Genomic DNA, 26654 nt, shown 5'->3' on the forward strand with positions numbered 1-26654 from the left:
TTCTATTTTTATTGTAGTTTATTTTCAATTACAAGAAAGAAGTTGCACATTAAAAATTAGTAAAACCAAAAATCAATACATTACTCTGAACATGAACTCAAAAATGTACAGTACCGTTTCTATGACTAAGATGAAATCTAATCTAATCTAATCTAAGCAAGTCATATAAAAAGAGACCCATGCTTCTTTTATGAAGAACAGGTTTGAGAAGAAATGGCACTATATACCCCATTTATATATTTGTGAATGGAAAATAAAAGCAGGAAATATAGAAGCCCACTAAGGTTTGCACATCTGACTACAAATAAAACATTCAAAATCAAAAGAAATAAACACATCTGTGTGTCGTATCCAATACTTTAGGTAACATTTTCAACATACTATGGGTCTTTATTCCCCAAACATCCTCCTAAAACCCCACCCATACTCTTATTTACCATCTAAAGTGCTATTCTCATCTTTTTCTTACATGCAGAAAAAAGTTATTAACATCATGTTTGTCAAATCGTGTTTTAAATAATTTAAAAACAAAATTATATATAATCAAGAAGAGAGGTTGCATTAGAGCTCTCAAAGACTCAACATTGATTCTTCTAATATTGAAAAAATTCCCAAAATGTACATTCAACCAAAACGTCGACTGTCACTGACATTTTAAATGGAGAAATAAATAGCTTTACATGTATCTTGCAAAAATATCTACATAATACATACATTCTGTTATGATTAAATCCCTTTAACAATAAAATATCCAAACAAGGTAATGCAAAGGTAGATATCCGATTCAATGCTAGGGTTAAAATATCATGCAACTAAAGTTATGGAAGAAAATGTCCATTAATAGATTTATAACTGAGGTGTGCAGCTTCTAACTTTGTCTTTTGCAAACCACCTACATTCACAGCTGCAGGAGGAGGTGGGTGAGGAAAAGCAGGACAAACAAAGTAGAGTAGGGCAGTGAGATGAGTGCAGGACAACAGACAGGGAGGTTTGAGAGTGGAGAAACAGAAGGGCAAAAAGATGTATACCTCACTGGAGCTGACTCATCTGTGATTGGGCCAGATATGAACACCTACAGTACGAAATGAATGTGACTGACACACACACACACACACACACACACACACACAAACACACACACACACACACACACACACACACACACACACACACACACACACACACACACACACACACACACACACACACACACACACACACACACACACACACACACACACACACACACACACACACACACGGACAGGCTTTAAGTTCTGCAGCAGCCTGTGCTTTTCATCTCCTTGTTTACATACTCCTGGAGCTTAAACTTCTCACTGGGATCCTTCATAGACCGGTGCTTCAGCTCCCTGACACAAAGGGAGAAGAAAAGATAAGGTTAAACAAAACGGAGCCCCCATAACCACTACAAATTATCAGTATATACCTTAAGTTGCTCCAAAAACAAATTTAGGAACCTGTATTTTAAGTATTTGCATATTCATAGATTCTGGATTTTTCAATGAGGGATAAAACCTAGATGTGGAAAAACAGACAAATTATTATTCCTAGCTGAGTATTTTTATGTCTGGAGGGGAAAAGCGAGCAAGTTCACCTTGAGTTAGGTTTTTTTTTTAACATCTAACACATTTCATGGTAAAGTGCTGTTATTTTTTGTATGTTCATGGTTTAGTATGCCTGTATTTATTAGATTAGAACAAAACAACTCCACAACACTTGCAGAGAGATACTCACTTAGCCACAGCGGTGAAAGCCAGCTCTACGTTGAGACCTGACCTGGCGCTGGTCTCCATGAAGGGAACTCCGAACTCCTGCAGAGTCAAAGCAATGACAGTTATCGGAGATCTTCACTATTTTACGCCCAGAAGACTCAAACATATGTATGATAATTTAACAAACTGCTGCCTCTTTGATATGCTCAAATTGTTTTAAATGAAAGCTGTTGGGTTAAGATGATACACAAGTTTTCAGCAGAACTTCACAGCACAACAGTGAACTAGTTTACTTTGGATAAATCCAGCACAGTTGTGATACATTGGTCTCCCAGCTTTTCCTCTGCAGAGGAATTTGTCTGAGCCCACAGTGATAATAACTGATGCGCTTTTTCCCTCCCAGACTGAGCCTTAAGTTACTTAGTGGCACTTTATTGCTCCCACTTCTGGGCTGAATCGCTTGGCTAACTGCTATTTATTTTCTTTGCCGCGCTGTGAAGCAACAGTCAGGGAGATTGATAAAAGGAAACATTTGCTCCTGGTTTCAGTGCTTTGCGGTTGTATTTGTAGCCACCAGGACTATGAAACTGAATATGAATGAATGTTCTGCAGAACGTCATTCGACTTTTGTAGCTGACGACACAGAAGGCAGGAATCTATACAATACATATTCTTTATCAAATGATAATTATCTAGAGGAGGGCAACACCTCTGATGTGTCTGGCCTTTCTCCGTCTTATCAATCTTTTTGGTTTGCAGGTGCTACATTTTCCTTACAAAACAGAAAGAAATCTCTAGATAATCACACCTTTCTGTAATATTCCTAATAGTTTGATCTGCCGTAGAAATTCAATCAGCAATACAAATATTTTTTGGAAAATGACACAAAATGAGAAATCAGTGCAATTTTGTTAGAATTAAAAGATGTCTTAAAACCTTTTTGGTTATGTAGGGCGTGGCTTCTCAGCTGTGGCATCTGGACAGTAAATTGTAAATGTAAATAATTACCTTTGCAAGCCTCTCGCCATCTTCTCTCTTCACCACCCTCTCATGAGTGGCATCAGCCTGGTGAGACAAGAAAAACAAGGTCACACACGCCAGCACCGTGCAACAGCATCAGTGCTAATACAACCACAACATCCACCCACTCACTGTTCAGATCTGCTCGCTATTTGTCCACAGTTTACATATAAGCCTTTCCTGGTGTTCAGGTCTGATGGCAGCTAATGAGTCAAGATTGACTCTCAGGATGCTAATTAAGCGCTGATATGGAGTGGGGGGGGGGGACTGAAACAAGGCAGAGACATCTGTTCTCTTTTCAGAGGGAGGGATGTGAATGGCAGTTATAGAACAAAATGTGTAAAACTGATATTTGCAAATTATCAGGTTGAGATATTGTCAGGTGTCTGTGTTTTTGAAAAGATCAAGAATATTTTACTTTTAGAAATATTATCAGGCAAATAGTCACCACGATCGACTGACTGAGCTTTTTTGGTACAGATACCAAAACAATATTTTTCGATCATAATCGAATGACCGTTTGATTCTCAATACTTTGACTTTCCTTACCCTGTCTGTGGCACTCAGCTCCAAGCCCATTGGTTCCTACTGAAGACTGAAGACGTAAATCTGTAATAATATCTCACAAATAGATACTTTCAATTTAAAAAAAGGCTAAATAATTTTCTTCAACAGCTTGGCACTGTAGTTTTTAGCAAACGTTACTTAAACAGGAGTAAATTGTGTATTTGTTGGGGACTATTTTAAGCCGTGGATTAATACACATTTGGTGCTTATGGGCATATTTATCGGAGCAGTACGGTGTGTGTGTGGCATTACCTCACAAATAAACTACAGTGCCTATGTTCACCCTAATGAAGGAACCTGTCACGCAGTGTTTTTATTAGATTTAGGACAACAATGGACTGTACAGCACAAAGGAATTAGCTATATCAGACTTTGGATATACAGACAAAAGGCTACTTGTTAGTAGGATCAATCCATTGTTAAAAAATATAGAATACTGTATTGCCTGACATATCCCATATATGCATCACTGGTTAATTTTATCCGAATTTAAAGCCGCCATATGAGAACTTTGCCTAAATAAAAATTTGTGGAATTATTATTCAAGTCAGGAATTATCTTATCAAAGAATAAGTAAACTAAGAATTAGACTTACAATTACAGTAAATGACAATATTTTTTGATACTCTTTGCTAGAAACAAAGAAAGTTGATACCAACAAAATTGTATACTATTGAAGATTGATACACAGCCCTAGTGTGCATGTATCAGGAATATTTTTTTTTCTTTCACACAATGCCTTGCCTTGTTTCCAAGCAGCATGAGCACCACATCCTGTTGGGCGTACTCATGGATCTCAGTCAACCATGCCTGGTAACAATACAGGACAAAGAGACAAGAGATAGAGAAGACAGAGTAGCTGTTAGACAAGCAAAATGGAACAACCTGTGATGGAGAAAACAAAGAAGAAATATGTAGTACACATAAAAAGGGCTTTGGGAAGAGAAAGCCTGAGCACTAAATGTAATAAGGTGAATAAAGAGGAAGAGGAAAGTGAGAGCGATCACGGCATTTAGAAGACCGCTAAATGGGTAAAGGAAGTAAAAAAAAGTGCACAGACAGAAGAACTGAGGCAAGGACAAAGATATAAAAGGGATAAAAGCAAGAAAGAGTATGTGAGAAAGAGAAATACTGTGTGAGAGAGAGTTACTTTAACCAACTCTCATAAGTTTAATCAACACTGTCTGCTCCATCCTGCCTTAACTGCAGTGTGTACACAGGGGAAGGATACAGCTTTACAGGGGAACAAACATCACCTCTGACTGTATGAGCTCCGACAGCACCTGCACTATCCATTCAGTTAGTTGAGCATTCAGTCAGCTCAGAAAGACCCCTGCAAAACCCTCCTGATTAAATAATATCCCTCATTTCAGCACAAAGCACAAATGGATTTCTGACTGGCTGATGAGCAATCCACCTTCCCTTTAGTAGTCCTACTCCAGAGCTGTCGCCCCTCCGACAGCTCTTCTGTAATTAATTCCAATGATGAATTTTTGTTTCTAAAGGGATTTCACTGGGGTCACCTCCAGCCAAAGGTCAAATAACAGGAGATGAGATAGGCCATGTTTTGACACTGCGGCCTGTGAATATCAGAGTGGTTAAGAAAGACCATGCATGTGTCAACTGGAATCTTTATTATGAACAATAATGAATCAAAACATATACAAAATGTAAGAATATGAACTTTTATTTATTTTTATTACTTTTATAGTATCATTTATCACAAAGCGATATAGAACTAATCCACGGCATCTTTAAAACCTTCACCCAGCCTAGTCTTCAGCTGTAGTCAAACCATCCCACACCCAAACTCTGGAGCTCCGAGGCGTCACCCACACTGTAAACCCAGATTTAGTTGTAGTTAAACTTTTTAGTGGTTACTACTTGTATTTTGTATTTATTAAATGACGCACGATCATTTACAGGCTAACAAGATTAGCATTGCTCACACAAACAGATGATTATAAATAAAAAATCTGCATTTCAGTCAGCTACCAATCCATCATACAGCAAACTGCAGTGAGTCACTCACTTTCACCAAGGCTGTTAAAAGGCGTTTTGCTTATAAGGGACGAGACTACATTTTATTCAAAATTTTAGTTTAGCTAAACAGTGTTTAAAAGGAAAAACAAACAATAAAAATACAGATAGAAGAAGGAAAACACAAATATAGACTTGATAGTTTTGCTCCTTCATTCTGGCCTTTAATTTGGGTGATACCAACTGAAATCTGGTTAACTTTTTACTAATACTAGGCTAATTCTACAAATAATAGACTGGACATAAATGATTACAGTAGCTACAGTTCAATAGGAGCTATTATCATAGTATTCTGAATACACTGTTTACCTCTACACGTCTTTTGTGCTTTGACCAATCCTCCAGTTTATTGTGTTTCCTTGAAATCAATGCTGAATCACGTTTGCGATTTGATGAGGTCAGAGAGGGTGGGAGAGGGACATACAAAACATTTAGAAAAAGGTCCGACTCAGCCCTTTGCTATTCTGAAATAGCTGGGAAAATGATTGTGTTGGGTTGATTGGTTTTGCATCCCCAGTTCTCTTCAACATAGTGCTGAAGGGCCAAATGTTACTAAGGAATATTTTGCATGTGTACAATTATCTGCTTCATGCATAGTTCAACATTTCATTCATTCTCATTATTCACATGTTGCTCAGCTAGGTCAACTTGCTGTTTTTGCTTCTTTTTGAAAATGGCTCATCTTTAAATTCTGTGCACTCTTTAAAATAGTAATGTTTATCAATCAAAATAACAAATTGCCGTGTATGTCTGGCCTTTGTAATAGGTTATTGTTCATCTATCTCCCACCTTTGCAAACTTTCATTTGACAGCATTCCTCTGACTGATTCTCTCTGCAATTATTGTTGATGAACCATAACTTGTAATTAGATCATTCAGCTGTTTTGAGTGCACCACCCCTATTTCACAGATACAATAATTGATTCCAGATGAAGCAATTTTTCACCTCCATCCTGGAGAATTAAAGTCTCCTATTATCTTTTCATCGCAGGAGAAGAATGGCATGTGTAATGACTCGACAGCACAAATGGATCAATGCAGTAAAGTGATTTAGGCACGATTATTTGAATGAGAGAGAGGATATGTTAGTACATTTATACTGTTTGTTAATTGTCAGTGCTCCTGGAGTCTCCACCAGCACACTCCTCCACAAAATGAATGTAAATGGAAACAAAAAACTATCCCAGTTTATTTAAAAAAAGAAAAGAAAAAAAAAAGCAGGTTGAGGAATACACTGGGAGAAAAACAGGCTTCCTGAGGTAACGCACATCTACTTGTGTGAAAGAGACCAGACTCCAGTTTTAAGGAAGTGATAATTGACGAGTAAACAGACTCACAGAAATAAAGATACCATGATGAACAGCCCACTATTGAGAGTCATTACATCTCTGTGAAAGGCTGAACAAACAGTGACATCCTGTTGTCAGGTTCACATCCGTACAATGCAAACAGGCTTAAAACATGAGGCTCTGGAGTGTAGATTCTCTTATATCTGGAGCGGCCTTTATTTCTCGCATCAGTCACTCACTTCACATTGACACTTGTAGATTAGATTCACACAAAGTAATGTGGCTTAAAGTCTGTTTGGCATCTGCAGACTGTAGACACTGAAAGCATTCTCTCTCACAGCAACTTGCAGCATTTGGCTGCTTTACTTTTAAAGTTTCTTATGTAAATTAAGTAATCTGAACAAATGATGATAGCTAGCTTGCTTGCTAACAAAATGCAACATAAAAGAAACACTGCTGTTTCTTGTCATTGTTTTAGTTACAAATGTTCTACTGGAAGTCTTAGTACGGTATTGTGTCCATCTTGACACTATATGGCGTTTTTCCATTACATGGTACCTGCTCGACTCGCTTCGACTCTACTTGCCTTTTTTGGTTTTCCATTATGAAAAAAAATTCCCTGGTACCTGCTAACAGGTACTTTCTTTAGTATCACCTCCGTCAAGGTTCCAAGCGAGTTGAGTCGATACTAAAAGGTGACGTGAAAACCTGCAGACTACTGATTGGTCAGAGAGAATCGTCACTAATCACTGCGTCATCATTGCTAGCGACAGCCGGGGGTGTTCTGAACAAACCCGCCATTTTTAAATAGTTTAGCCAGCGGTGTTTTTTTTTTTTTTTGCTGCCTCCAGCTTCTTTTGAAACAAAATATTTCTTCTGGCTGTGGCAACAGCCACATGCCGAGAGTAAAAAACAACACACCTTCGACATTCTGTGTGTCAGGCATGAGGCGGTACTAAATCTGCAAGGGAAAATGGAGGACGAAGCACTGTGGTCGAGTCGAGTAGAGTAGAGCTGGTACTAGCAGTGGGTAAGCGCCACACTAAGTGGCACTGATGGTAAACTTAAATGTATTTAGAATCACAAAAGTATTCACTGCCCTCTTGTGAGACACAATACAATAGTACAATTCAAAGTTTTAAATCAGTATAATCACTATTAATATACATTTTGTGCAACTTATTTTTTTTTGTGCCATTATTACAAAAAACAACAGTAACCGTAGCCTAGTTTTCTGCCATCGAGACCAGTTGCTACAGAAGTTCATACCAGCGTCAATGCACGCATGATAGCATACTTCAAAGCTTCAGAGACTCTGTCGTGGGGAGACCTCACATCTTTTCGAGAGTTCATTACAGTAAATACTGTAAAAATAAAGAGAATCAAATGCATCTATTTGTCTGTCTATTTAGAACAACAGGGCTTGAAGCAGCTAAACAGCAGGCTCCAAATAAGTCTAATATCCTCAGCAACCATGGATGAAGGAACTGGGCTGGGTTAATCTTTTATTCAAGACAAATCTTTGGCCAAATGCTGAGGGAGCCAAATGTCAGTGACAATGTGGCACGATGGCAGAGGAGGTAATACATTTCTCTGCTCATTGCCCTGGTAGTAGCAAGTCCCCAAATAGTGTGGCGAATCAGATGCAGCCGGAGATTTGTTTTGTTTGTAAAAACGTTTTTTTGTCAGGTCAGGTTTCTATTCTCAGGAGTCTACAGTAGAGCTCTGATGAATTAAAATGTCAGTAAAATATCAGTTTAAAAGTTTGTACAAAATTTCCAAGTAACCTTTTCAGTCAATATTAACAGAAAACAAGTATTTAGTTGCTATTTGCTCTGCAGTATTAAATTTCATAAAGCTAACACGCCAAATGCACCGCTGAAACTCACCCTTCCTGCAACAGTAGAAGAGACGATAATGAAGTAATGGCAGAGAGACTTTTGTAACAGAGGGAGAGACAAAGCCAGAGATGTGACAGAGAGACACAGATGGTGCCAAAAGGCAGCAAGATGGAGAGACAGACAGTGACAGTGAAAGACAAGACTGTATCAGAGAGAAAGGAGGATAAAAGACCAGGCAGACAGCTGCTGGCAGCTGCGTCGTGACATTGGTGAGACAAGTTGTCACTGGTGTGTGAGGGTACTTCTGATGTTGTCTGTTTTCCTTTTGTTGTCACTGAGATAAAAAGCAGGGCTGTGTCCTACTAAAAGATACAAGTGTAGTCAGGTCGGCTGATGGTGCGGGAATACATTTTTTCTACAACTCTCGTTTTGTAAAATACAGTGGGCCCTATTTTAACGATCTGGAACGCAAGTATCAAACGTGAAACGCAAGTAGCTTTGTGGGCGGATCTCTGGCGCTGTTGCTATTATACCAGCGGGATAAATGAGTCTTGCGCCCGACGTAAATCTAAAATGGGTTGGTCTGAAGTAGCTAGGTGTGGTTTGGGCGTAACTTGCAATAAACCAATCAGAGCGTCATCTCACATTCCCTTTAAGAGCAGGCGCGCTTGTTCCATGGCGGATTGCTATTATGACGGCGGATTGCCTAGCGCACACCAGAGCGAGCTGTCCGGGATGCGGCAAAGTAATAAATGCCCGTCTTGTCCGGGTGGCGATGTTGCTGCGGCCTCTCAGGCGCATCAGAATGAATGAGTGACTGAATTTATTGGTCATGACCAATGGGTAGGGTCAGAAGCTATAGCTTATATAAGCCCCCCCCTTGTCACACATTTTTAAAACAAATCAAAACATGCCTACATCTACCTACATACATACATACATACATACATACATACATACATACCTACATACCCACAGACATACATACATACAGTACAGGCCAAAAGATTGGACACACCTTCTCATTCAATGCGTTTCCTTTTTATTTTCATGACTATTTATATTAGGATTCTCACTGAAGGCATCAAAACTATGAATGAACACATATGGAATTATGTACTTAACAAAAAAGTGTGAAATAACTGAAAACATGTCTTATATTTTAGATTCTTCAAAGTAGCCACCCTTTGCTTTTTTATTAATAAGGGAAAAAATTCCACTAATTAACCCTGACAAAGCACACCTGTGAAGTGAAAACCATTTCAGGTGACTACCTCATGAAGCTCATTGAGAGAACACCAAGGGTTTGCAGAGTTATCAAAAAAAGCAAAGGGTGGCTACTTTGAAGAATTTAAAATATAAGACATGTTTTCAGTTATTTCACACTTTTTTGTTAAGTACATAATTCCATATGTGTTCATTCATAGTTTTGATGCCTTCAGTGAGAATCTACAATGTAAATAGTCATGAAAATAAAGAAACACATTGAGTGAGAAGGTGTGTCCAAACTTTTGGCCTGTACTGTACATAAATACACACGTACATATACCCATTAAGGGTCAGTGCTTATATACATTACAATTGCCACCTTAAGGTAAATAATATCATAATTAATGATGACAACCATAATGGTAATGATGTTTATCATCATCAACATGATTATCCACCTTTGCACACACTTATATTACTCAATTTCTATACTTATCTAGTATCATGTCTTTGAACCTTTTTTTTAAATTTAAAAACATTCCCAATATGTTTTAATTCCCTTGGCAATGTGTTCCATAACTTCACACCACAGACAGAAATGCACCTGCTTTTCATTACTGTGTTACAGGTAGGTTGTTTCCAATTAAGGTCGCCTCTGAGGGTGTAACACCCTTCTCTTTCTCTAAACATGGTTTGAATGTTGGGAGGAAGTAGATTATTTCGAGCTTTATACAGAACTAACGTAGTATTTAGGTTCACCAGGTCCATGAATTTCAGTGTGTTTGACTTAAGAAATAAAGAATTAGTATGATAATTGAAGCCAACATTATTCACAATTCGTATAGCTCTTTTCTGAACTGTGCACACTGTCTGTAGAGTGGTTTTACAGGCATTGCCCCAAATCTCAACACAGTACGTTAAATATGGTAGTATCAGCGTGCTGTAGAGAGTGTTCATAGATCTATAATTTAGGAAGTGTCTGACTTTACTCAACACCCCAATGCTTCTGGACATTTTGGCTCTTACATGGTTTACTTGTGATTTCCAACTGATTTTATGGTCAATTATTACCCCTAGAATGGTGTGTTCATAAACTCTCTCTAACTCTTCTGTTTCTATCCTTAAGCTTATATGAGTTGTTAAATGTGTTCTCCTCAAGTCTGGAGAGGATTGCTGCAGCCATGGAGCATGGGCCTCCAAACGCAGTAATATTTTTCCTTGTAATTATGTATGGTTTGCAAAAATGGGAACTGCTGCGTCTGTGTAGATGAGAGAAGCAAGGTGTATGCGCGTTGTGCACACTCTACATTATGGCCAAGCATGCGTCCCTAAAATAGCATCTGAATAACTGCGCCACTGACTTTAGACTAGGTATTTCCTGGTCAGTGGCGGAATTGTTTTCTGAAACGGCAAAATAGCACTAGGGAACGTTTGCGCCTGAACATGCCTCCTCTTTTTGCTGAACCGCCCCCGGGAGTGAAAATACATTCCCTAATTTATTGATGTGCGTCTGTGGAGGGAAAAGTCCGCTGTGCGTCGGGTGCAAAATAGGAATGATACATGCGTCGGTGTACAAAGGCAATTGCGCTGAGTGCAAGATAGGGCCCAGTGTGTCCATAGCACAACTATCAAAACTGTCAAGTACCAAAAGCATCCGGTCAGTTCAGAGTTGTGTTGTGTACCTTTTGTTTCAGGACACCGTGTTGTGTATTATAGTATTATCCAGTGATAACACATATTTGTTGCCGTATTTTCCTAAAAACAATGAAAAAATATCTTACATTACCAGAAGAATCTGAGAGATTTGTCTTTAAATTCACCAAAGTGCTCTAGTCACTGACAAACAATTATACATTTCTTATACTGTATTCAGGCTCTCTTTGCATCCTATTAAAACTCAGATCACACTTTGCTGAATACAATAATGAACAGGACTAAAATTCCCCAGGAAGCCTCGGAGTGTCTTTCCACATGACCCAACTTTCCTTCTGTTGCACTTTTGACAAAGCAGATTATCTATGGGGTTACAATGCTATTCTTACCAAGCTTTGATCAGAATATTACACCACCAGACAAAGTGGAAAAGTCTGCTCCCAACAACAGGCAGAGTCAGACGTGCAGGGAGAAAGTAGGACTTCTCTCCCGAGAGGAGGTTTAAGCTCCCCCAGACAGCTGAGCTAAACGGAGTGGCGCCATGTCACTGTCTGACACAAGAGGAAGACACAGAGAAGTCCTCTCACACTCGGGGCTGTGTGTATTCACACATTCATGCAGGTACACAACATGTCATGGAGAAAAACCCTAATAAGCTATATTTGATGTATTCAAAACCAGGGTTTGTAATGTTTGCATTGCTATTTTCAAATCTGCTTGTTGACATTTGTGTAAGTACTTTATGTTTTCTTCTGCAGATTTCATAGGCACACACAATATCTCTAATAAAACACACATCAGTTATCAAGTCCCTTCTGTGTTATAAAACTTCACAACATAAAAAAACAGAAAAAGAACAGCCTTGTAGCTGATTTCTGTGGCCTGACAGGGAAGAGAAAGGCTTTTATGTTTATAAAAGAGCAGCTGACGCTCGCAAACACAGGTGTGAGTCACGTCTGAATGACTGATGTGCTTTGAAAAGCAGCGGAGAGTGAGACGTGTATAGAGGTACTATCCTCACTTCTCTCGATGCTCACAAATTTGTTTTTGTGCTGTAGAAGCTGAACATAAGCACTGATCCTTAACCTGTGTCTCTTTAAGTCAGTGGTAAGTTTACACCGTTCTGAGTAAATAAACCTGATAAAAAGCTTTGTATGTGGATTCAAGTAGCCTACATATTGCCAAATGATGTAACAAGGTCAACACACAGCATTTGCAGATGAAGACCTTCTCTTAGGAGAAAAAGCAAGCCAAAAGAAAATAACTATGCTTGGGTTTCCAAGTTGCTCTAAAATACATGTAAGCATATACACATATGTGACTCTTCTGTTGCAAGTTAAAGTGTTAGTTAACCAGCTAAAGGCTAGTATCTCCATGCACACACATAAACGTCTTTACTATTGTTAAGGAAAAACACAGGAGCAGTGTATCTCATTTCACATAAGTGAAGAATGTTCGGGAGACCTTGATGACTTACACAGAAGCATTTAATTAATGAACACTCAATTGAGGAGACAATTAAGCAGGCAGTACAGTTTAACTATGATGTGTTATTGTGCAAATGCTGGAGGCGTTCTGTTTAGCTGAACCTATAAGGTAAACAAAGATAATGCAGTCGCCTAAACACAGATGCAAAGCCTGCTTCAGCCTCTCTCTTTCTCTGGGAAGTATGCTAAAGTGTGGCTGGCCCACCGATCTCCAAAAGGAGACAGTCCTGAGACAAAACATTCCTGTATCATACAGCTGCCCAGATTCCCTGAATCTGTTCACCACAACTATACTGTAACAACCAATAATGTCCCCAGGAAGTGTACACTTTGTGGAGTAAACACTTTTCATGAAATGTTTTGCATAACAGTTGCCCAATATATATCGATATATTTTTCTTTGTCATCTCATTGGCAGTTCTTTGGGCAGTAGACCTCGTGTGTCAAAATGATATGCAGGACAGTGAAAAAAAGTAGAGTTGAAAGATCAATTATGCATTTCATTGGTGGCAAGTCAAGAGGTAAATTAAATCAGCTCACAAACCCCATCACCGCAAGCCAGGACGTCAACCTCATCAATGGATTTCTATTTCTCAGAATTATGAATGCCTCAATATAAAAAAGGAAATCAATAATTTAAGGCTTTCAACATATCGAAGGGAAAAGATAGGAGTGGGTAAAATGTCAAATCCAGCAAAATGGAGATTCAGTGTGAGCAGGCTGAAAGGGCTAAAAGCTGCAGACAAGTCATTAACCTGCAAATGTGTCACTTTGCCACATTTTCATTAAAATAAATTGATCCACGCACCATCTAACTTAATGGCAGGAATGTAGATGCAGTGGTTCCTGTTAGGTGTGTGCCAGTTTTTTAGATTGTGTGCACATAGGCAGTCCTCATTATCATGATATTCTCTGTGGCATCTGTGCCAATTATTTCCAGAGTCATGTACTGTGTGTCAGAGGGGGGGTGTGGGGCTCTGCACCTCCCTGTCAATCAAACTGATATCTTGTCAGTCCTCATGTCAGTCGTTGTAAACACAATTCCTTTAATGTGTTTTTCTTTTGGTCTAAAGAAGCTTAAATTCTTGGGGGAAAAAAACTCATCTCTGTTTATATATCTCTAGACATATGCTATTTTAAATTTCAAATTTAGAATGATAGTACAAAGGCCACGATAAAACAAAGCAGAAGAAAACAAGATATAATATATTACATAAATATGTTGTTCTTGTCTTGTCATTTATTGTTTTCCTTTCTCCTTACCAACTTTTGGGACATTTATGTTTAGTGAACAAACTAACAAGCAGTATATTTGATTTGTTAGCTTAAGAAGTACTCCAGTTGGGGGACTTGTGAAGGACAGATAAAAACAAACCTTCAAGAGTCTACAGCCATGATAGCGGCTCTAAAAGTCTGCAGATAGGCACAACTAACATCAGAATGTTAAGCATGTTAGCATCAGCTAGCACAAAACACAAAGGGAATGTCATTAGTTTTGCAGCTGTTAAGTCAGACAAAAGTATGGGAAAAACTAAAAGTTTGACCTGATCATGGCGCAAGATACATTTTCTCATGAGGGCGGCAACACGCTCTTCCACAAACAATGTCATAATGACTCTGGATAATTCACAGAACTTGCTTTGTTTCTAATTTGGTTTTTTTTTTTTTTAAAAAATTTATTTTTTTTTTTTTTTTAAACAAAATGTATATATTTAGTGTTGACAGTCAAATTTGTAGGAGGCCACCTACACTTTGTTAAAGGTGACTTACTATTCTGCTTAATTGAAATCCATTTTCACACTTTCAAACAAAAGCTGTAACGGCCCTTCTGTCTGGATGATAAAAGGATTGCAGGAATGTGATAAAAAGCCAGAGTAACCACAACAAAAAATGATGACACCAACGCATTTGTTCATGCCAGAGAGACATAAGAGATAGAGAGTGACAGAAAAACAGATATGTACTGGATTTTGTGTGTGTCTCTGTGAAAGATTAACACGATTTGTCTTTGATCAACTGTCTTGTGCCAAAGAGCGAAAACATATTTCAGTGGACAAAAAGTACAACTGGAAATAAAAAGGGAAGCAGTTGTAGCTGCAAAAAGAGGGAAACAAGGTTTACAGAACTGGGTTTTAGACGGAGCACATCTTTTTCCTAAAACTGCAGTGTCAATAGTCAGCCTGTTCTCATGAACCATACGTTCGAAAAGCTATGAAAAGTGAAGCACTGTAATTTGTATGATTTACACGTTTTTTTTGCCATGTGCACCACATTGACTGCTGCTGTAAGAACGCGGCTGGCGGATGGGTGGGCGTCAACATTCAGGACTTTCACCCAGGAAATGCGTGTTCCTTGGGACTGTTTTAATGCAAACCACGATCTTTTCCTAAACTTAACTAGTCGTTTTGGTGCCTAAATTTAACTGTCGTTGCCGCGTAACGCTCACTTTTTCTTGCCTAATCTTAACCGTAATCTCCTCTGAAATGACCGGCAGCTCGCGCTGCTCTGTACCCAGCGCACAGTCACCTATTCTGGGGTAACTAGACCACCAACTACCTCTGACCTGACGGAGCACCACGACCGGCAGCTCGTGGTGCTCTGTACCCAGCGCACAGTTACCTATTCTGGGGTAAGTGAACCACCAACTACCTGACCTGACAGAGCACAATGCGGAGCACTGTACTTGGCGGCACGAAACTCTGTAGTAGCTTAAACAGCTAGCAACTAGCGCTATGTAGCACGAAGCTCTGTAGAAGCTTAAACAGCTAGCAACTGCCGCTATGTAGCACGGAGCTCTGTAGCCAATGTCACTTAACCAGTCGGGGGTCTCCTTGTTCTTGTATAATATCATACGTTTTAGTATGCATAACTTTTTGTATGATATCACACAAACCCGTTCATGAGAATTCGTTGCAATAGTTGCTGTGACAAACGAAAGGTTGATACAGAAACAGACAAACAATGTAGACGATGATTGGATGAAGACACAGTGCAGGACCCCTGGCTTCCAGATTATCTGACAAATCTCTATCACATTAGAAAGGTTTTTGGGAAAAATAGATCCAAAGCTCTGTACCAAAAACAACATCTTTCTTCAAATTGGCCTCATAAATGGATTCCAAACTGTCTAGCCTTGAATATATATACACCATCAGTGCATTATAATATTTCAGTGTAAAGGCAGTGCAGTCCCTCTTGGATAATCTTTGATACATTAAAGTTGTAGACTTGCAAAAAGCTGAAGGGGTGGTGGGGAACTTTAATTCATGAAAAAGCTGTCTTTGATTTTCTCTAAATAGTTCTTTTTTTGTAAGATTAAATAAGCATAAGAGATAGAAAGACACAGTCATCAAATCATATTTTTGTTCTGAGAGCTTCTGAGTGGCTTTGACCTTTGTCTCCTTCTGCAGAGTGAAAACTAACTCAGAGAAACAAAAAAGGCACTTTTCTGGTGAGCAGGCAGAAATGCGGTGTTATCTAACAAAAATCTGCGCAGTGATAGAGAGGTGATGGCCCTCCTTTTTCCAAAATCTCCACAACAAAGAGGTAATAGAAAATGTGCAACAAGGACAAAGAAAGAGGAGATTAACCCCCCCCCCCCATCTTTTGTGAAGTTATTTTCATAGAGATAGTAATACACCTACTTTTACTTTTTTTATTCCTTCTGGGAAATTGATTTGCAAGCAGGCAGCTTAGGACAACTTTATTCATCTTGCTGTGTTTGAGTGGTTTCTTGTGTGCACATAAGTGTCCCACATGTTTTGTCACTTTGCAGCTGAAATCATAGTAAATGGAAATGTCCACAGAAAGCAGCTGAACACCGACTTTTCTGCAGGACTACGCTCACTGGCTGCATCAAATATGTCTACAGTCAAGGACAGGCAATAATCTACCAAAGCAATGGTGCTGACAGACTAGTAATGTTCCACACAGGAGACCAAATTACAGGTGATGTGTGACTGAGTAGGTAATGAATGAGGATTACTGCGTGTCATGCCTTCACTAACTGGTATAGAACCTGATGGTGCAGCATAATCCACGATATGTTTCTTCACACAACACTGAAACAAGTCTCCACTGATTATAAATGAATGGTATTTGATATTCATTCCACTGCATTATTTACTGACACTTTCTCTCATCACCATCTGGTGCAGTGATGCCATGACATTTAACTAACAGCTATGAGGTAGGCAGGCGGCCATTTCATTTGAAGCCAACCCATGCCCCGGGGACAGACAGAGAGAGATGAATGAATGCACACAGATGAAGGTTTCATCTCATTGCTTTTATTGGGTTTCTACAACACAGACACATAAGCATGATCAAGTATTCAGGCATCAGTATGTGTGAACACACATACAGATGTAAGAGCAACTGCAGCTGCAAAGTAATTCATCATTTAAAAACCAGCATCAAGGTCAGACTGTTCAATAAGAGTAATTTTATTATATTTATAGAGAAGGTATTCTAATCCAGGTTAGAGCTATTGATCTGCACAGTCAAAATGAAACAGAAAGTTTGTGTCTTACGAGACTGCTTCACTTGGATCGGTGCCCAGGTGCTGATCAATTCTAATGTTATGAGAACGCTGTGAGGATTTGAAAAGGTTCAGCTACAAAACAGCAGGTCTGGAGCCGGTGTCTTGGACACGTCAGCAGACCAGCTTGTCATTGCCTTTAGAAAAATGATTCATATGATTGTTTTCTGATCTGCCAGGGCTATGGTTAAAGCTAATCTAATCAATATGTTTTACATTAACAATAAATAAAATGACGAACCCACAGAAAGTCATCAGCTGACTCTGTAGTTTCCCTCCAGCTCTACGAAGCAATTTAATGTCTTTCAGCTCATTGTTTTGGTGCAACTTTACTGTTTTGATTCAGTCTCACTGCTTTCATTGACGTCATTCCAGCCACAACAAGCAGCCATTTCCAACAAAAAAACTCTGGTAAGCCCACTTTAGGCTATCTGCTCAACACCAAACAGCTGACAGACAGTTAGTGACTAGCTGGTGAACACAGTTGAGCATTTAGCAGCTAAAGAGACAGATATTTCCCTCAGGAGTTTGTGAGGACAAACTTTTCATGGCGATAATGTTCAGTACTGTGTTTAAAGCTTGTCGCCTTTGCTTCTGACAGAAAAAGCATCATTCACCCAGCTAAAAAAAGGTCCTTCGCGTCAGGTAAAAGCAAACATATTGTAGGTTGCTTTTGCCATTCGAACAAATGACCAATGCTGACGTTTTTCTGTTGAGGACTGCCTCTTGCCAACATCGCAGCTTAGCCCCAGATGCTAACGCTGACGAGCAATCTCTCTTATCACCAGAGCAGTCTGTTGCTCTTTCTAAATGGTGGGTTTCAGGAACTGCAGGTTCACTGACAGACAGAGAGCACTGAATTGTTCCGGTTTGACAATCCTTTGTATTCCCATCAACAGCAAATGATCCTAGCTTTGAATGATAGCACCACAGGAGCCAGGCTGCTTTTTAACCGGAGCAACCCAGACAAATGATTTGCAGCAGAGGCCTAAATTGACTCTTATAGTCTCCCTGAAGCACTACTTTTGACAAGACGACATTTATCATGTTACTAAATGGCTTGTGTATTTCTGCTCCAATGGCTTACACCTACAAGTACTTGCCATTGTGTATAACATAAACAATAGATAGATTAATGGCGCTGACCATAATGGACCACATGAAACACAGCTGCGCATGTAAGCTGAAGCTTGAAATGCATCTGCACAAACAAGAAAAAAAAAAAATCACAGATCTGTAGATTTAAAGAAATTCCACTTTTATCTTTAAACCATTTAAATCACAATTATACTATCCAAATGACAGCAGCTGATATTTCAGACGTAGCAAGTCAGAGCATAAGATGAATTGTTTTGACCGAGGGTCTCTCGCCATAAGTGTTAAGTCTTTCTCTCTGAGATGATGGACAGCTTCTATGACGTTAATGCTTTGCTTGCCTAAATATCTCCTAGCTGGGGAGACAATAATACACCATAGAGAGGAGCGGATCTGGAGCGGAGGAGGAGAGAATGATTTGCCCCTCTGGTTTCTCCCCCTCCTTCAGAGTGGCATTCATCACCATTACCGTTCATTAACATGAGTTAGTGCTTGGCAGCGGTGTGCCAGCAGGCATCTGTAGCTTGCCGACAGCATATCTCCTCGCAGTAACAGACACTGACTCAATGCGGATGTGGAGAGGAGAAAGAAAGGAGGGAAAGGCTAAGCAGGGCAGGAAAGACCTTGTCAAACTGTGTCCCCGAAGATTGCACCAAATGTATCTCTGGGAGACTAAAAACTGTTTCAAATAACAAACCTCAACAGTCAGAGATGAAACTGTGCCAGTGCAGCAATAAAAAGTAAGATACAGCAAACAATAATGAGAATAGGATACATTTGCATTTATAACAAACTTTTAACACTATCATATTAAAAGCATACTTATAGTGTGTTTTACTGCCTGCCTGGGGCAACATATTCATTAGGTATACAGTAAATAGTAAAAACTCACACATTGAATAATCCAGGGCACAACAGTGTGTTAGTTATCCTCCCAGTTAGCTGAGTTGGAGACTTTTGGACAAAAACAGAGCCTGAAGCAAGGCTGAAATGTCATCTGTAGCACCAGCTCACCAGCGCTGTAGACTTTGTTTCAGATGCTTGACAGTTACTCATCACCCCTTCTGTTACTGCTTGCCCAACATATCAGTGTCCCTCCTGTCCAACTTCTGCACTCACACACAAATAACCCCATCTCTGTCCTTGAGCTGCCGTTCACATCTGGAGCTAAAGAAAACCCTTTTCTGTTTTTAATGATCTCTCACATCTCACAGATGGGCATATCATATTTACATTACATGTCATTTAGCTAATGCTTTTTTCCAAAGTAACTTTCTATATATATGTCAGAGGCCACACGCCTCTGGAGCAAATATGGGTTAAGTGTCTTGCTCAGGGACACATTGATGGATGTATCGCAGCGGGAATTAAACCCAGACCTCCCACACCAAAGGCATGTGTCGAATCCACTGCGCCATCACCACCCCACTTTACATGGCGATAATACCCATTACCCATACCCATATTTCTCTGGCAGAGGCTGGTGACAAAAACTCTCTCATTCCCTCAACAGGTGCATTGCTGCCCTGAGAGGAAGGACATTTTTCTCTGATGGCCAGTGTCAATTAAAGCAGTTAAAAATAGCCACCCCTCCTGTACATTTACCACACAGAGGGAAACAGCAGGTATGATAACATAATGACAACATGAAGGTAATGGGTAATGGAGGAGATGTTTATGAAAAGCTGCCATTGTGTGGTCCTAAATGCTATTTTACAGGTGGCAAATTGGAGATTCATAAAACGTTGTGCTGTTTAGTTTGTTTTTTCCCCAACTAAAAGAAAGATCTGTTTTTTTTTCTCAATACAAAGTAAAAACACTATTTCGGTATTGCTTAAGATTTTAATTATGTGTTTTATTGATTGGAAGGATGCATCAACAGTTTGACTTCTCCTCTGTATCCTTTCAAATCGTCCCTCCCTATGTTGCCGTATTTCTTTTTATTTCCTCTCTTGCTTCAAGGTATTATTATTATTATTATTATTTCTATTTCACATCTCGCTTTAGGATTTATGTGGATAAACCAAACAAAAAGATACTTAAGGGAGCAATCTTAGTGGCAAAGTTACCACAAAGCAAATATGAATAAAATACAACAAAAAGCCATTATAGCAGCAAATGCATACTTTGATGTTCTTTTTCTGTATATATGACAAAATCTATGAAATGTATGAAATGTCTTGTATTGATTTTTCATTTTCTCTTAATTAGCTGATGCAATAAAGGGAATATGCCTGCAGCCAAGACTGATTTGATTTGAAAACTGCTGCAGGACAGACTGCATCACACAACCTTGTTTTATATAAAGCACAGTTTCTATACAAGCATGTACACTTTCAGTTTATGAAGCTGCTTATCTATCTGGTCCTGTCGGAAACAAAATCCTATCCTCTGTACTAATGAATGGTTTCCTTTGCATGAGTGCTCAGGTGATTCTTATCAGTTTCATCCTTCATCATATAATCTGTTTTCGCTGTTCCTGTTGTCAGAGTGCATACAGCCACAACATTAACAGTATGTGCCAAAGAGCAGAACAGGCGGCGCCACAGTGGTCAGCACTGAGTAGACCCCACCAAGGCTGACTGCAACTTTCTGTGTCGAATTTGCATGTTCTATCCACAACGGTTTCCTCACACACTCCAAAGACATGCATCTTAGTACTATTGACCAAGACACTGTCCTCAGAACTGGAGCCAGTCTGTAGGAGCTGAAGTGTGGCTCCACTGCTCTGTAATAGTTGGATGGGTCAAATGCAGAAGACAAATGACCCTACAGGGACTAATAAAATATAATTAACTCAATGGAATTGCTTAATAAAATCCATTCATTTTTAATTTAATAAACTTAGAGGTAAGGTGCTCTGGTAAAAACAAAAGCGGATGAGGTACAGCATCAGAGAGGGCAGATATCAGCCATTGCCTCTCTTCAGTTCTCATCTACGATTTCATGCAACATCTGAACACTGACAAATTTACTATGCTACATGTTGCTGGCTCTAATATTTGATTCTAAGAAGGAGATCAGCCATGCCAAGTCACATTCACTCTCTGCTTGTTCAAACATCCGTCACATGGACTGACTTTGATAAAAAATGTGGGTTGATGTTGCCAAAGATGACACTGATGATGAGGCTCGGCATTTTGGCATTACAAAGCCATATCATTTATTCATTCATTCAGTGACGTATCAGATGTTACTGAGCCTTTTGTGACAGCACTTGTGGCCATGATCTAACCACAGCCTTTTAATCTATAAAATAAATCTGATGGAAAATTAATTAAATTACAAATGACCATGTCAGACAACAATCTGTTCATGTAAAGTATTAAAAAAGGGAGAATGAAAAGATCTGACACAAAACATTCAGGAGGTTTTGTATGTGGTTATAACAGCTTTACAATTATTAAATATAACAAACAAAGAGCAACAAAAAGTAACCTACCTGTATGTTGTCGAAGGATGTTTTGTTGGTGACGTCGTACAGCAGAAGCAAAGCTAAAATAGAACAGAGAAAAGTTTAAGTGTATTCATTGTCCGCAAATCATTTTATATTGTAAAGTGGATTGGTGGAAATAAATCTCAGCAAATGTTTAATTCAATCTTTCACCTTGATGTCTCAACTCCCTTTCAAATTAAATCATGACAGAAATCATTTTCATTCTGGGCCCCAAGGCTGATTAATTTGAGTTGCCCAGACAAAGTCCTGCATCACAATCAGCTGGACTCAGACAGACCAGAGTTTACTGCATATAGAATGCTAAATGGCAGTTTAAAGACAAGTAGCCGCAAAACATGGAACGCCAAAATGGCCAAGATGGGATTAAAGTTAAGATAATGTAAGGGACAATGTGTTGTAGAATACAAAAGGAATCTTCTAATACAAAGTAACTATCTACAGTATTTTTCACAACTGTCCGCAAGTGCAAGTTAGTTTTTCCACCAGTATTAACCACGCCCCTTTATTTGTCCATTTCTTTTGACTGATGTTTGTTGATATGGACAGAATCGAAACACAGGAAGCACTACTGTACATGAGTACACTACTTACATGAGACATCATTTGAAATATTTTATAAATAACCCAGCAGTGCTTTCCCATTATGTTAACTCTTATTATGATCTTAATTCAAATATAATAACATGTTAAAGTCACTTAAATAACAGATATATTAATCTGAGTACTTAATCTGACAAACACGTGTATACCAGTATATGTGTATATTTGCAAGTACTCAACTTAACAACATGAATGATACAATAATGAGAAAATATAAGTGAAAGAGCTTTTTAAACTGCAAATATATGGAGCTAAATCAGGGCCAAATGTTTTGTTAATTTGAAAAAAATATATATAGTTGAAAAACTAAAGCTTGAAATTGAAAATTTAAGTTTTGGTCAAAACTTGGAAAAAATAAAACCATGTATTCAAACTAAAAATAAGTGTACCAATTTTTCTTTCAGTTTGAATAAAATTTAGATTCAATTCTGGAATTATTTTGAATAAATTATAAATTTTCATTTTTCACTTTTATATTTCTTTTCAGTTTCACATTTCATGTTTTCAGATTCAAAACTTATTTTTTTTACGGCTTCAAATCTTTTTTTTCGGTTTCAAATCTTCTTTTTCCGGTTTCAGATCTGTTTTTCACTTTCAGATAATTTTTTTTCGGTTTCAGACTTTTGGCCCTGATTTTGCGTAGGGGGCGTGGCTTCAACTCAGAGGGGCGTGGCATTATGAGTGACAGCCTAACAAAGAAGGCAGTAGACTCCTCTGTCATGTTGCCTTCAGGAAATGGTGTTACTGTGAGAACTATGACTGAATGCTTTCTATCCACTATATATATGTGCTTTTTACTTAACAAACTGATACCAGTGACAAAGTTCCATTTAAAAAAAAATTTTGGACAACACATGGTACCAATTACACTATAAGAGCAATAAACTGTGCCAGATTGTGCAGTTCAGTAGGAACAATGACTTCTCCCACTTCCATGTATGACTTATAGCACCACAGTATTCACTGGCACCAGCCCACAGGTAAGACATGTGAAAGATATTAGCATTTTTGAATAGATACTTTGCGACATTATCTCCGCAGTGGCATTTTTTTTGTGATTAACACATAAAGGGAAAATAGGTGGACAGCTGGACAAAGCTGGCATTCAAGCATCGCTAGCACTAAAGTTAGCATTAACAAACGTTAGCTTCACACTAGCTGGGGTTTTTACACTAATTTCAGTGTCCAGCTGAAAGCAAGTTTTTTTACTTTAACGTGTAGTGGTCTTTGTGAACCTCTGTTTGTCAGAATGACCATAACTCGACAGTGGCTGCAGTGAAGAAGGTCTCTTTTTACAGAGTAGACAAATATGACTTTACATTAATGCTCTGGCCTGATAAAGTACGTTTTACACACATAACATTACATGTAACAGCATGACAGTTATGCCTTACAAAATATGCCAAGTGGGCAAACTCTGAAGGCTTCTACCACCGCACTAAACTGTATCAGAATACACTAACTTGTCTTTTTGTATTTGTAGGTCTACTGTCTGTTTTCTGGACCGTGTTTGTCCGTAATAAAAGCTTTGATTAACAAAGCAGACCAGGATGTTGTTTAAACTAACCATGAAAAGGTAACACTATTAACTTAGCAATGTTAGTTATCTTATAATGTTTTACATTTATAAGGCTCTGTACGGCTGCAGGCAGCCACTGTCGAGTTATGGTCATTCTGACAAACAGAGGTTAACAAAGAGCACTACACGTTAAAGTAAAAAAACTTGAGCTGGACACTGAAATTAGTGTAAAAACATCAGCTAGTGTGAAGCTAACGTTAGTTAATGCTAACTTTAGTGCTAGTGATCCTTCATTTCCAGCTGTCCACCTATTTTCCCTTTATGTGTTAATGACAAAAAAATGCCACTGCGGGGATAATGTCCCAAAGTATCTATTCAAAAAGGCTAATATCTTTCACATGTCCTACCTGTACGTAAGCAGGTTGCCTTGGCGGAGCAGACGCTACGCTGACTGCCGAGTGAATACTGTGGTGCTACATTCAAAGTCGTACATGGAAGTGGGAGAAGTCATTGTTCCTGCTGAACTGCACAATCTGGCACAGTTTATTGCTCTTATAGTGTAATTGGTACCATGTGTTGTCCAAAACAATTTTTTAAATGGAACTTTGTCACTGGCATCAGTTTGTTAAGTAAAAAGCACATGTATATAGTGGATGGAAAGCATTCAGTCATAGTTCTCACAGTAACACCATTGCCTGAAGGCAACATGACAGAGGAGTCTACTGCCTTCTTTGTTAGGCTGTCACTCATAATGCCACGCCCCTCTGAGTTGAAGCCACGCCCCCTACGCAAAATCAGGGCCAAAAGTCTGAAACCGAAAAAAATGATCTGAAAGTGAAAAACAGATCTGAAACCGAAAAAAAAGATTTGAAACCGAAAAAAAAAGATTTGAAGCCGTAAAATAAATAAGTTTTGAATCTGAAAACATAAAATGTGGAACTTAAAAGAAATATAAAAGTGAAAAATGAAAATTTATAATTTATTCTAAATAATTCCAGAATTGAATCTAAATTTTATTCAAACTGAAAATAAATTGGTACACTTATTTTTAGTTTGAATACATGGTTTTATTTTTTCCAAGTTTTGACCAAAACTTACATTTTCAATTTCAAGCTTTAGGTTTTCAACTATTTATATTTTTTTCAAATTAACAAAACATTTGGCCCTGATTTAGCTCCATACAAAGCTGCCTCAGTCCTGTTTCCCATTATCGGTCTACGGAGCAGTTCGCCCAGGGAGTGCAGGTATTTCTTTTAGAGGCAGTGAGGGACTTCGCAGCTGAGAAAGGAGGCGACCCAGGAGAGATGAGCATGATGCAGACTGACTAGATATGTAATAAAGCTGAGATACGCAATACTTGTCCTGGAGGTGTTTCTCATTCTTTTGCTATAAGTTTTCACTTAATAGTTGAAGTCAGGACACAGAAGATCATACTCTGCTGCAACTGTTTCTAAAGAGAGGGAGAGAGTGAGAGGGTGTGTGCGTATGTGTGTGTGTAAATTCATGCATGGTTTTCTGCCATGCTTTATTTCCATAAAGATGTGTTGTTGTTTTGTTGCTTCAGTATCCGTAAAGCTCAGCCTCAATTGTTATTTGTGAAAATAAATTAGTTAACCAAATCAGTCATTTCTGCATTTGTCGCGTGCAAAATATACAGAAGCTCTTTTTTATTTTGAGCACTGGAAACAATGGACTCAAGATGTCTCATTATACGCAAGATTTACTGGCAAATGGAAGAGTGAAATTGAGGTTTGAAGGACGAGATAAACAGACATCGTGAGCACAGTATAGAGAAAGACTTGATGAGAATTGGAGGAACAGAAGCTGAGACACTTTAAAGGGCGAAGAAACAATGACCACAATGAAAGTCAAGATGGAAGAACAATGGGAAATAAAACATGATGAGTATATGTTTGTGTGTCTCGTCTTCACATTCAGACACTCACACACACTTTCCACATTTTCAATCTCACAACTGTGATTTCATTTACATCATTTGAAAAGCTTTAATTTGTTCTTATTTTCATTTCCCCTCGTGCATCTAGGATTGTATGAATATTTTTATAATTTCACTTTTAGTTTGAGCTTCAATGCTTTTTATTAAATTACACAGTGCATAATGAAGAAGAGCGTAATTACACGGTTAGTACATCATCAAACATTACAGTGAAATTAAGCTTTTCTTAGAGAGTTTAGGAAAAGTTTCCAGACTGGCAAACAATAGTTTTTGTAAGTCAGCCCCAAATAAACACACATTTTGTTAAATATGAACAGATAATGTAGTTTCTTAAAACATAAAAAAATAGATGATTACCCATTTTACAGTAGCATTCTCAATTATAATAATCTGAGGGCTTGAAAAGTCTGCCAACTAGGCAATATCTTCACTGTAAACCCAGATTTAGTTGTAATTAAACTTTTTAGTGGTCACTACTTATTCTTTCACGTTTTGTTAAAACCATATTCATTAGTAAGAATGTAGTGCACAGATCATATTAAGTAGAGATAACTAAGGATGTTAAAGGTGCTGTAGGTAGAATTGTGAAGATCCAGGACTTAGCCAAAAAATTTGAACATCGACAACTTCTAAGTCCCTCCCCCCTT

At 38.5% G+C, this 26654-nt stretch overlaps 1 protein-coding gene across 1 annotated transcript in view; it reads right to left on the reverse strand.

Annotated features, from left to right (window-relative positions):
• Positions 1-3: 3 nt before the first annotated feature.
• The window catches only part of LOC120575451 (ras-related protein Rab-26-like), a 66420-nt gene continuing 39769 nt past the window's right edge, over positions 4-26654 (reverse strand). The window contains exons 5-9 of the mRNA XM_039826248.1: positions 21917-21969; positions 4065-4130; positions 2742-2798; positions 1756-1832; positions 4-1370 (exon numbers count right to left, since the gene is read on the reverse strand). Coding sequence (XP_039682182.1) covers positions 1271-1370; positions 1756-1832; positions 2742-2798; positions 4065-4130; positions 21917-21969 — 353 coding nt within the window. The 3' untranslated portion in view covers positions 4-1270. The remainder of the gene's footprint in view (positions 1371-1755; positions 1833-2741; positions 2799-4064; positions 4131-21916; positions 21970-26654) is intronic.

This window comes from Perca fluviatilis, chromosome 15 (assembly GCF_010015445.1).
Source record: "Perca fluviatilis chromosome 15, GENO_Pfluv_1.0, whole genome shotgun sequence".
Taxonomy (NCBI): domain Eukaryota; kingdom Metazoa; phylum Chordata; class Actinopteri; order Perciformes; family Percidae; genus Perca; species Perca fluviatilis.